The following is a 13,598-nucleotide window of genomic DNA, read 5'->3' as shown; positions in this document are numbered from 1 at the left end:
ATGGATCCTGGCTACCAGCCTGGGGATGAGAGGAAACGGCGGGAATACATAAGCTAGTTTGAAGGTCCAAGGTGCTACTAGTGCATCTACTAGAGTCGCCTTGGGATCCCTGGATCTGGATCCGTAGCAAGGAACCTTGAAGTTCTGACGAGAGGCCATCAGATCCATGTCTGGAATGCCCCACAGTTGAGTAATTTGGGCAAAGATTTCCGGATGGAGTTCCCACTCCCCCGGATGTAATGTCTGACGACTCAGAAAATCCGCTTCCCAATTTTCCACTCCTGGGATGTGGATTGCAGACAGGTGGCAGGAGTGAGTCTCCGCCCATTGAATGATTTTGGCCACTTCTTCCATCGCCAGGGAACTCCTTGTTCCCCCCTGATGGTTGATGTACGCAACAGTCGTCATGTTGTCTGATTGAAACCGTATGAACTTGGCCTTTGCTAGCTGAGGCCAAGCCTTGAGAGCATTGAATATCGCTCTCAGTTCCAGAATATTTATCGGTAGAAGAGATTCTTCCCGAGACCAAAGACCCTGAGCTTTCAGGGATCCCCAGACCGCGCCCCAGCCCATCAGACTGGCGTCGGTCATGACAATGACCCACTCTGGTCTGCGGAAGGTCATCCCTTGTGACAGGTTGTCCAGGGACAGCCACCAACGGAGTGAGTCTCTGGTCCTCTGATTTACTTGTATCTTCGGAGACAAGTCTGTATAGTCCCCATTCCACTGACTGAGCATGCACAGTTGTAATGGTCTTAGATGAATGCGCGCAAAAGGAACTATGTCCATTGCCGCTACCATCAAACCTATTACTTCCATGCACTGCGCTATGGAAGGAAGAGGAACGGAATGAAGTGTCCGACAAGAGTTTAGAAGTTTTGTTTTTCTGGCCTCTGTCAGAAAAATCCTCATTTCTAAGGAGTCTATTATTGTTCCCAAGAAGGGAACCCTTGTCGACGGAGATAGAGAACTCTTTTCCACGTTCACTTTCCATCCGTGAGATCTGAGAAAGGCCAGGACTATGTCCGTGTGAGCCTTTGCTTGAGGAAGGGACGACGCTTGAATCAGAATGTCGTCCAAGTAAGGTACTACTGCAATGCCCCTTGGTCTTAGCACCGCTAGAAGGAACCCTAGTACCTTTGTGAAAATCCTTGGAGCAGTGGCTAATCCGAAAGGAAGCGCCACGAACTGGTAATGCTTGTCCAGGAATGCGAACCTTAGGAACCGATGATGTTCCTTGTGGATAGGAATATGTAGATACGCATCCTTTAAATCCACCATGGTCATGAATTGACCTTCCTGGATGGAAGGAAGAATTGTTCGAATGGTTTCCATTTTGAACGATGGAACCTTGAGAAACTTGTTTAAGATCTTGAGATCTAAGATTGGTCTGAACGTTCCCTCTTTTTTGGGAACTATGAACAGATTGGAGTAGAACCCCATCCCTTGTTCTCCTAATGGAACAGGATGAATCACTCCCATTTTTAACAGGTCTTCTACACAATGTAAGAATGCCTGTCTTTTTATGTGGTCTGAAGACAATTGAGACCTGTGGAACCTCCCCCTTGGGGGAAGCCCCTTGAATTCCAGAAGATAACCTTGGGAGACTATTTCTAGTGCCCAAGGATCCAGAACATCTCTTGCCCAAGCCTGAGCGAAGAGAGAGAGTCTGCCCCCCACCAGATCCGGTCCCGGATCGGGGGCCAACATTTCATGCTGTCTTGGTAGCAGTGGCAGGTTTCTTGGCCTGCTTTCCCTTGTTCCAGCCTTGCATTGGTCTCCAGGCTGGCTTGGCTTGAGAAGTATTACCCTCTTGCTTAGAGGACGTAGCACTTGGGGCTGGTCCGTTTCTACGAAAGGGACGAAAATTAGGTTTATTTTTGGCCTTGAAAGACCTATCCTGAGGAAGGGCGTGGCCCTTACCCCCAGTGATATCAGAGATAATCTCTTTCAAGTCAGGGCCAAACAGTGTTTTCCCCTTGAAAGGAATGTTAAGGAGTTTGTTCTTGGAAGACGCATCCGCTGACCAAGATTTCAACCAAAGCGCTCTGCGCGCCACAATAGCAAACCCAGAATTCTTTGCCGCTAACCTAGCCAATTGCAAAGTGGCGTCTAGGGTGAAAGAATTAGCCAATTTGAGAGCACGGATTCTGTCCATAATCTCCTCATAAGGAGGAGAATCACTATCGATCGCCTTTACTAGCTCATCGAACCAGAAACACGCGGCTGTAGTGACAGGGACAATGCATGAAATTGGTTGTAGAAGGTAACCCTGCTGAACAAACATCTTTTTAAGCAAACCTTCTAATTTTTTATCCATAGGATCTTTGAAAGCACAACTATCTTCTATGGGTATAGTGGTGCGTTTGTTTAAAGTAGAAACCGCTCCCTCGACCTTGGGGACTGTCTGCCATAAGTCCTTTCTGGGGTCGACCATAGGAAACAATTTTTTAAATATGGGGGGAGGGACGAAAGGTATACCGGGCCTTTCCCATTCTTTATTTACAATGTCCGCCACCCGCTTGGGTATAGGAAAAGCTTCTGGGAGCCCCGGGACCTCTAGGAACTTGTCCATTTTACATAGTTTCTCTGGGATGATCAAATTCTCACAATCATCCAGAGTGGATAATACCTCCTTAAGCAGAGCGCGGAGATGTTCCAACTTAAATTTAAATGTAATCACATCGGGTTCAGCTTGTTGAGAAATTTTCCCTGAATCTGAAATTTCTCCCTCAGACAAAACCTCCCTGGCCCCCTCAGACTGGAGTAGGGGCATTTCAGAACCATTATCATCAGCGTCCTCATGCTCTTCAGTATCTAAAACAGAGCAGTCGCGCTTACGCTGATAAGTGGGCATTTTGGCTAAAATGTTTTTGATAGAATTATCCATTACAGCCGTTAATTGTTGTATAGTAAGGAGTATTGGCGCGCTAGATGTACTAGGGGCCTCCTGAGTGGGCAAGACTCGTGTAGACGAAGGAGGGAATGATGCAGTACCATGCTTACTCCCCTCACTTGAGGAATCATCTTGGGCATCATTTTCAGTGTCACATAAATCACATTTATTTAAATGAGAAGGAACCCTGGCTTCCCCACATTCAGAACACAGTCTATCTGGTAGTTCAGACATGTTAAACAGGCATAAACTTGATAACAAAGTACAAAAAACGTTTTAAAATAAAACCGTTACTGTCACTTTAAATTTTAAACTGAACACACTTTATTACTGCAATTGCGAAAAAGTATGAAGGAATTATTCAAAATTCACCAAAATTTCACCACAGTGTCTTAAAGCCTTAAAAGTATTGCACACCAAATTTGGAAGCTTTAACCCTTAAAATAACGGAACCGGAGCCGTTTTTAACTTTAACCCCTTTACAGTCCCTGGTATCTGCTTTGCTGAGACCCAACCAAGCCCAAAGGGGAATACGATACCAAATGACGCCTTCAGAAAGTCTTTTCTATGTATCAGAGCTCCTCACACATGCGACTGCATGTCATGCCTCTCAAAAACAAGTGCGCAATACCGGCGCGAAAATGAGGCTCTGCCTATGATTAGGGAAAGCCCCTAAAGAATAAGGTGTCTAAAACAGTGCCTGCCGATATTATTTTACCAAAATACCCAGATTAAATGATTCCTCAAGGCTAAATATGTGTAATATATGAAGCGATTTAGCCCAGAAAATGTCTACAGTCTCAATAAGCCCTTGTGAAGCCCTTATTTACTGTCTGAATAAAAATGGCTTACCGGATCCCATAGGGAAAATGACAGCTTCCAGCATTACATCGTCTTGTTAGAATGTGTCATACCTCAAGCAGCAAAAGACTGCTCACTGTTCCCCCAACTGAAGTTAATTCCTCTCAACAGTCCTGTGTGGAACAGCCATGGATTTTAGTAACGGTTGCTAAAATCATTTTCCTCTTACAAACAGAAATCTTCATCTCTTTTCTGTTTCAGAGTAAATAGTACATACCAGCACTATTTTAAAATAACAAACTCTTGATTGAATAATAAAAACTACAGTTAAACACTAAAAAACTCTAAGCCATCTCCGTGGAGATGTTGCCTGTACAACGGCAAAGAGAATGACTGGGGTAGGCGGAGCCTAGGAGGGATCATGTGACCAGCTTTGCTGGGCTCTTTGCCATTTCCTGTTGGGGAAGAGAATATCCCACAAGTAAGGATGACGCCGTGGACCGGACACACCTATGTTGGAGAAATTACAATTACTGTTGCTTAATAATTTTCCAATGATAGTAATCTTATTTGTTTCAGGTTTATACAAGCATACCAAAAGGAAAAACCAGATGGGCCCCTTTCTTCTAATTAGCACATCACCATTTAATTATAAAAGTGTTAAATTATAAAAGTGTTGTCCTCCATAAACATACCCACTACAGAGAAAAAGTAGCTATTGCATTCACCCAAAAGCTGTTTTTAAGGGGACATTAAATACTAAATAAACCATTGCTTGAATGGTGTATTCAGAGCAAAGATAAGCATGAGAATAATTTGTACATGCATTTATAAAAATTATATTAGTTGTATAAATATTGAAAAACTAAGGGTAAAAGTTAATGTTCATAAAGCAGTCATATTGCAACTTTTGAATGACAGAAAAGGAGAGGAGGTTGTTTTCTAAAGCCATGGTTTGCCCAACAAACAAAGGCAACATGGGCCAGTGTTTATTCCTACTTTAAAACCTCACCCTTGTGGACTGAGGTCAAGGGAGTCATCCCGATGCTGCAAGCTGGGGGAACCAAGTTCAACAGGTGGATTTCCAGCCACAGTACCAGCTCCTGTAGTTATGGGTGTTGTGCCCACAAGGGATCCTGAGCCATTTGTGCAAACTTTTGGAGGGCTAGTTAGTAGAGTTTCTGACTCAGCCAGGTTCTTCACTTGGTGCATCACACCTGGTAGAAAATGAACAAAATGTCAAGTAATTGTTACACTTAAACACACATGTAAAATGCCACACCGTCAGTAGATAACAGATGAGATAAGTGCAATAAAGTAAGAGATCCCAGTGTGCACATTCTAAATGACAGAAAATCTAACTGTATTTAGTGCACCAGCCGAAAAAGAAAGCAAAAGATATATAAAAGGTTAAAGAATGTTACCTTCCCGCCTGAAATACACACTGAAGATCTCTGGTAACTTCTGCATTAAGATCTCTGCCATTTGAAGTGCTCCAACCACAATTTTTAGGTCCTGACTAGACAACATTGATGCAATGTGACTACAAAGAAAAACAAGTGTCAGACTTTAATATATCAAAATAAAAACCTGCTACTAATATATCCTTTCTAACCAAAAGAATATCAAGAGAATAAAATAAGTCACCTGAAAAGTATCTTAAAAAGTGCATGCTCTATATGAATCAAGAACGTTTTGACTTTCATGTTGCACAAATAAGCTCACCATGTCTTATTCCATTGGAGCAACCACACAAATGACAAAGTCAAATCAGACAAGAGGAGGTGCAAATCAGGTTAAATAAATCCAGGAAAAATATAAAAAGTATTAACAGTGAAATGGTAAAAGCGAATGTTAAGATAAAAACCAGAAATGCCATTTAATAGACAATTTCATTTTATCATACTCCAAGCCCCAATCAATCCTACTCCAAGCCCCAATCTTATGTTTATCACAAAATCTGATTCCCCCCCCCCCCCAAAATGGTTTGTCACTGTTACATAATGGACATGCTACTTTTTCCCCCAACAGAACAGTTTTTTGTTGATAGATAAACCTATATATAGATATTAAAACATTTTTACCCTGTATAGATAAAATGCAGTTTTAAATTTTCTAGAAAGCCACTACCTGCTTAGATATGTAACAGTAAGTGCTGAAAAACTATTATGCACATGTGCACACACCACAAAGAGCCAATGAGTCTTGCAAGAATTCTGAGACAAATCCCAAGTTCCTTTATAGTTTAAAGTGTTGGCAAACTTTACATGTTTTAAAATCAGATCGAGAATCTAAGCAATATTTTACATGGACTTTAATTAATCACTTCTAATAAAGGTGTGCTCTAACTTACTTTTTAATCTAGCTGCTCTATTCTAATATCCTGCGCTCCTGCCTTTTACTTCAAAAGTATATATTTTTTGTGACCCAATGGTTTGAACTGTTCTCCAATGGGCACGGCTAGATTAAAAAAAAAACACAATTTATGCTTACCTGATAAATTATTTTCTTTCCTAGCATGGAGAGTCCACAAATCCATTCAATTACTAGTGGGAGTTCAACTCCTGGCCACCCGGATGCGTCAAAGAACATCCCAGCAAAGCTTAAAGTATCCCCCCCCCACTTCCCATAATCCCCAGTCATTCAGCAGAAGGAATACGGAAAGAGAAGAGGAACACCAGGGGTATAGAGGTGCCTGAAGTTTTAGAAAACAAAAATAATAAGCAGTCTTGAAAGTAAACAAGGGTGGGTCGTGGACTCTCCATGCAAGGAAAGAAAATAATTTATCAGTTAAGCATACATTTTGTTTTCTTTCCAATAGCATAGGGAGTCCACAAATCCATTCAATTACTAGTGGGAACCAATAACCAAGCCAGAGAATGGAAAGGGAGGGAGAAACAAACAAGACAGGCAGACCTGAGGGCACAACCGCTTGAAGAACCTTTCTGCCAAAGGAAGCCTCAGCTGAGGCAAAAACATTGAATGTCCAAAAATTTAGAAATGTATATAACCAAGAGGTCACCTTGCAAAATTGCTAATCTGAAGCCCCATGCGATAGGTCCATCTCAAAAAGCAAGTACCCTGATATAGATGGTCTTGACCGAGCCACCATGATAGTAATGGTCTGTCGACAGGATGTCGAAGACTATCCTCAGAGGAGTCCGAGTGGACGCCGATCCATAGTCAGAGAATACCAAACTGTATAGTTCTCAGTAGAACCTTAGAAAATACTCTGAGTTACCATGGTCAGATTGAAAGGAAGGAACTCCTTGAGAGTAGGAACATGAAGGTAATGCTCCCTCCGGACGATAGAAACCATAAACTGATCCTCACCCAAATGAATAGACATCAAAAGCACATGACAGATGAGGGAGCATGAGCTTACCTTGGTTCAAACCCACAACCTCAGGAGCGGTGGAGCTAAACAATAAGCCACATCTCCCTTGCAGACTATAGTTAGAAGGACGGAACCTTGCTTGGATCAATCACATATATGTCAGATGATGAAATAACCATAACTACTTGCAGAAACAATTCTCGGAAGAGAAAAGCAAGCTATTAAAGGACCAGTCAACACATTAGATTTGCATAATCAACAAATGCAAGATAATAAGACAATGCAATAGCACTTAGTCTGAACTTCAAATGAGTAGTAGATTTTTTTATAACAAATTTCAAAGTTATGTATATTTCCACTCCCCTTGTACCATGTGATAGCAATCAGCCAATCACAAATGCATATACGTATATTCTGTGAATTCTTGCACATGCTCAGTAGGATCTGGTGACTCAAAAATTGTAAATATAAAAGACTGCACATTTTTTTTTAATGGAAGTAAATTGGAAAGTTATTTAAAATTACATGCTGTATCTGAATCATGAAAATTTAATTTGACCTGAGTGTCCCTTTAAATAAGAAATAAGATTTAAAAAAGGACAAGATGCCACAGTCCTAGGTATACCATCTTGTATGAGAAAATATCATGGAATCCTATCTAAGAGCGATAAGAAATAATGTGAATACACATTAAAGGTGCAAGTAGCTGTAGCAGGATTCAAACTACGAACTATCTGCATGCTAGACAGCTAAGCAAACTATCAGGCAACTAGAGCCTAATTAAAGTCCTAAGATTACTAGGGAAAACATAAGACCTAGGACCATACAAATCTCAAGACAAAGATTAAATGATCATCTTAGAGCCCTTAGATCACCAAAAAGGAAATTTATGAGTCCACGGATTTCATCCTTACTTGTGGCAAAGAGCACCACAGCAGAGCTGTATATATAGCTCCTCCCTTCCCTCCACCCCCAGTCATTCGACCAAAGGTTTAGGAAGAGAAAGGAAAAGCTAAAGGTGCAGAGGTGACTGAAGTTGTAAAAATAAAATATAATCTGTCTTAAAATGACAGGGAGGGCCGTGGACTCGTATCGTAGAAGAAATCAATTTATCAGGTAAGCATAAATTTCCTTTACTTCTACAAGATATGACGAGTCCATGGATTTCATCCTTACTTTTGGGATACAATACCAAAGCTACAGGACACGGATGAAAGGGAGGGACAAGACAGAGACCTAAACAGATGGCACCACTGCTTGAAGAACCTTTCTCCCAAAAACAGCCTCAGAAGAAGCAAAAGTATCAAATTTGTAAAAAGTATGAAGGGACAGAATATTGATTGGAAGTAGAGACTCCACCTGAGTCCAAACACCCTGAGCCTTCAGGGAATTCCAGACTGCACCCCTGCCCAGAAGACTGGCTTCCGTTGTCACTATCACCCATGAGGGTCTGCGGAAACACGTCCCCTGGGACAGATGATCCGGCGACAACCACCAAAGAAGAGAGTCTCTGGTCTCTTGATCCAGATTTATCATTCCACTGTCCGAGCATGCACAGCTGCAGTAGTCTGAGATGAAAGCGAGCAAACAGAATGATGTCCATTGCCGCTACCATTAATCCAATGACCTCCATACACTGAGCCTCTGATGGCCGAGGAATGGACTGAAGTGCTCGGCAAGTATTTAGAATCTTTGATTTTCTGACCTCCGTCAGAAATATTTTCATGTCTACCGAGTCTATCAGAGTTCCCAAGAAGGGAACCCTTGTCTGTGGACTTAGTGAACTCTTTTCTATGTTCACCTTCCAACCGTGAGTTCTCAGGAAAGACAACACTGTGTCCGTGTGAGATTTTGTCAGATAAGTTGACACCTGAATCAAAATATCGTCCAGATAAGGCGCCGCTGCTATGCCCCACGGTCTTAGAACCGCTAGAAGGGACCCTAGAACCTTTGTGAAGATTCTGGGTGCTGTGGCCAAAACGAAGGGAAGAGCCACGAACTGATAATGTTTGTCCAGGAAGGCAAATCTTAGGAACTGGCGATGATCATTGTGAATAGGGATATGAAGGTATGCATCCTTCAAGTCCACGGTAGTCATATATTGACTCTCCAGGATCATTGGTAAGATTGTTCGTATAGTCTCCATCTTGAACGATGGGACTTGTTTAGACACTTGAGATCTAAAATGGGTCTGAAGGTTCCCTCTTTTTTGGGAACCACGAAAAGATTTGAGTAAAACCCCTGTCCCAGTTTTGGAACGGGACAAATTACTTCCATGGTAGAGAGATCTTCTACACAGCGTAAGAACGCATCTCTTTTTATCTGGTCTACAGACAATTGTGAAAGATGAAATCTCCCTCTTGGGAGAAAATCCTTGAATTCCAGTTGATACCCGTGGGTCACGATTTCCAATGCCCATGGGTTCTGAACATCTCTTGCCCAAGCCTGGGCAAAGAAAGAAAGTCTGCCCCCTACCAGATCCGGTCCCGGATCGGGGGCCGTCCCTTCATGCTGTCTTTGTAGCAGCAGCGGGCTTCTTGGATTGTTTACCTTTATTCCAAGCCTGGTTGGGTCTCCAGACGGACTTGGATTGAGCAAAATTCCTGCTTTGTAGAGGAAGAGGAGGCAGAGGGCATTCCTTTAAAATTTTGAAAGGAACGAAAATGATTTTGTTTACCCCTCATCTTAACAGACTTATCCTGAGGTAGGGCGTGGCCTTTACCTCCAGTAATGTCAGAAATAATTTTCTTCAATTCAGGCCCGCATAGGGTCTTACCCTTGAAAGGAATAGCTAAAAGCTTAAATTTTGATGACACATCAGCAGACCATGATTTGAGCCATAACGCTCTGCGCGCTAAAATGGCAAATCCTGCATTTTTCGCCGCTAATTTGAAAAGCGGCATCTGTAATAAAAGAATTAGCTAGCTTGAGAGCCTTCATTCTATCCAAAATATCCTCTAATGGGGTCTCAACCTTCAGAGACTCTTCTAGAGCATCAAACCAAAAAGCTGCTGCAGTAGTAACTAGAACAATGCAGGTTGTAAAAGAAAACCCTGATGAATAAATAATTTCTTTAGAAGACCCTCTCACTTCTTATCCATAGGATCTTTAAAAGCACAACTGTCCTCAATAGGTATAGTTGTATGCTTAGCCAGGGTAGATATAGCTCCCTCCACCTGAGGGACCGACTGCCAAGAGTCCCGAATGGTGTCTGATATGGGAAACATTTTCTTAAAATTAGGAGAAGGAGAGAACGGTATACCTGGTCTATCCCATTCCTTTTTTTTAAATTTCCGAAATTCTTTTAGGAACCGGAAAAACATCAGTGTAAGTAGGCACCTCTAGATATTTGTCTATCTTACACAATTTCTCTGGTGGTATCACAATAGGGTCACAATCATCCAGAGTCGCTAAAACCTCCCGAAGAAACAGGCGGAGGTGTTCCAGCTTAAATTTAAAGGACATGACGTCTGAATCGGTCTGAGATAATATCTGAAAGTCTGAAAGTTCTCCCTCAGACAGCAATTCCCTGACCCCCAACTCAGAGCACTGTGAGGGTACGTCAGAAATAGGCAATAAAGCATCAGAGGATTCAGTATTCACATTAATACCTGACCTACTGCGTTTACCCTGTAACACTGGTAATTTAGATAATACCTCTGTAAGGGTAGTTGACATAACTGCAGCCATCTCCTGCAGAGTAAAGGAATTAGACACACTAGAGGTACTTGACATCGCTTGTGTGGGCGTTAAAGGTTGTGACACTTGGGGAGAATTGGATGGCATATCCTGATTCTCCTCAGACTGAGAATCATCCTTAGGCACACTTTCTTTACTTAAAATATGCTTTTTACATTGTAAGGCCCTTTCAGTACAAGAGGTACACAACGTAAGAGGGGGTTCCACAATGGCTTCTAAACACATAGAGCAATTAGTATCCTCAATGTCAGACATGTTGAACAGACTAGCAATAACCACAATAGTAGTTAAACACTTTATGGATTTAAACAATTTTTTAAGAGATAAAAAAAGTGCACAATTTTTCCCAAACTGCCTAAAAACGTTAAATAACGCTGTATAATTAACTACACAATCAATAGTGCCAAAAATTATTGCACCCTAAGAGCAAAGGGTGAAATTAACCACTAAAAAATATTTATAGCAAAAAATATGTTTGACTTAGCAACTCGCCACAGCTCTGCTGTGGTGCCTACCTGCCCCCAGGGTACTGCAAAATGACTCGATAACGATCCGGTTAACAGAACACCAGTTTAGGCCTAAACGGAGCTAATGCCTGAAAATAGGCCCCGCCCATCATGGATGACGTTCGCATTAGACTGTACAACCGCATGGGAAGCGGTTAACAATAAAGCCATGTGGTCCCCTAAGCACAACATCAATATACAGCCATACTGATTATTTGTTCCAAATAAAAACCGTTAAGCTGCCTCTCCCAGTGTCCCTTTATATATGCAGCTTTAAGCCCAGTACAATAAATAACACAGGATTTTCAGTAATACCCTTTGTTTACAGGTCTACTGCTTACCCCTTCCCTTGCAGGGAAAAAATGTCAGCCAGTTCTGATATACCAAGTCTCCTCAGAAATAAAGGACTGAACATACCTCAATGTTGCTTGTAGCATGAAACCGTTCTCCACACTGAAGATTTCTCATGTACTACCTTCAGAAGCGCTGTGGGAACCAACATGGATCTTACAGCTCTGCTGTGGTGCTCTTTGCCACTTCCTGTTAGCAGGAGGTTAATATCCCACAAGGATGAAATCCGTGGACTCGTCGTATCTTGTAGAAGAAATGTATATACACACACCTATATAAAATAGAGCCCATTAGACAACATAGGATAACTAAAAATAAACCTATTAGTGTCGTAAGAGCACTAAAGAAATGTGTCACATGGGACAAAGGATGTCACAGACATACAAATATCCCCTTAATATGAGTGAGATTATAATACTGTATCCATAAAAATAAAATATGAAAACATTAAAGGGACAGTCAACACCAGATTTGTTGTTGTTGTTCTAAAAGAGAGATAATCCCTTAATTACCAAATCCCCAGTTCTGCATAACCAACACAGTTATAATACACGTTTTACCTCTGTAATTACCTTGTATCAAAGCCTCAGCAGACTGCCCCCTTATTTCAGTTCTTTTGACAGAGTTGCATTTTAGCCAAACAGAGCTGTCTCCATGGTAAATTCACGTGCATGAGCTTAATGTTATCTATATGAAACACATGAACTAATGCCCTCTAGTGGTGAAAAACTATCAAAATGCATTCAGATTAGAGGCGGCCTGGCCTTCAAGGTCTTAGAAAGTAGCATATGAACCTCCTAGGTTTAGCTTTCAACTAAGAATACAAAGATAAAAAAGCAAAATTGGTGATAAAAAATAATTTATGTAAGAATTTACATGATAAATTCATTTCTTTCATATTGGCAAGAGTCCATGAGCTAGTGACGTATGGGATATACAATCCTAACAGGAGGGGCAAAGTTACCCAAACCTCAAAATGCCTATAAATACACCCCTCATCACACCCACAATTCAGTTTAACGAATAGACAAGTAGTGGGGTGATAAAGGAGTAAAAAGCATCAACAAAGAAATTTGGAAATAATTGTGCTTTATACAAAAAAATCATAACCACCATAAAAAGGGTGGGCCTCATGGACTCTTGTCAATATGAAAGAAATGAATTTATCAGGTAAGTGCTTACATAAATTGTGTTTTCTTTCATGTAATTGGCAAGAGTCCATGAGCTAGTGACGTATGGGATAGCAATACCCAAGATGTGGAACTCCACACAAGAATCACTAGAGAGGGAGGGATAAAAATAAAAACAGCAATTTTACGCTGAAAAAATTAATCCACAACCCAAAAAATAAGTTTATTCTCATAAATGAAAGGAAAAACTTAAATCAAAAGCAGAAGAATCAAACTAAACAGCTGCCCGAAGAACTTTTCTACCAAAAACTGCTTCTGAAGAAGCAAACACATAAAAACGGTAGAATTTAGTAAATGTATGCAAAAAAGACAAAGTTGCTGCTTTGCAAATCTGATCAACTGAAGCATCATTCTTAAAAGCCCACGAAGTAGAGATTGATCTAGTAGAATGAGCTGTAATTCTCTGAGGCGGGTCTTGACCCGACTCCAAATAAGCTTGATGAAACAAAAACTTTAACCACGAAGCCAAGGAAACAGCAGAAGCCTTCTGACGTTTCCTAGAACCAGAAAAAATAACAGATAGACTAGAAGTCTTCCTGAAATCTTTAGTAGCTTCAACATAATATTTCAAAGCTCTTACCACATCCAAAGAATGTAAGGATCTCTCTAAAGAATTCTTAGGATTAGGACACAAGGAAGGAACAACAATTTCTCCATTAATGTTGTTAGAATTCACAACCTTAGGTAAGAATTTAAATGAAGTCCGCAAAACAGCCTTATCCTGATGAAAAATCAAAAAAGGAGATTCACAAGAGAAAGCGGATAATTCAGAAACTCTAGCAGAAGAGATGGCCAAAAGGAACAACACTTAAAACAGA

General features: G+C 41.1%; 1 protein-coding gene across 9 annotated transcripts in view; it reads right to left on the bottom strand.

Moving 5' to 3' along the window:
• Positions 1-13,598, bottom strand: part of TRIP12 (thyroid hormone receptor interactor 12) — a 1,052,161-nt gene that overhangs the window by 380,705 nt on the left and 657,858 nt on the right. For all 9 annotated transcript variants that reach the window (XM_053709826.1, XM_053709829.1, XM_053709830.1 and 6 more), the window contains 2 exons: positions 5,122-5,240; positions 4,710-4,914 (listed from right to left, as the gene is read on the bottom strand). In XM_053709826.1, the coding sequence (XP_053565801.1) occupies positions 4,710-4,914; positions 5,122-5,240 (324 nt within the window). The remainder of the gene's footprint in view (positions 1-4,709; positions 4,915-5,121; positions 5,241-13,598) is intronic.

Source organism: Bombina bombina, chromosome 4 (assembly GCF_027579735.1).
Source record: "Bombina bombina isolate aBomBom1 chromosome 4, aBomBom1.pri, whole genome shotgun sequence".
NCBI classification, from domain to species: Eukaryota; Metazoa; Chordata; class Amphibia; order Anura; family Bombinatoridae; genus Bombina; species Bombina bombina.
Note: the sequence above shows the minus strand (reverse complement) of the source record. Positions and strands in the feature narration are given on the sequence as shown.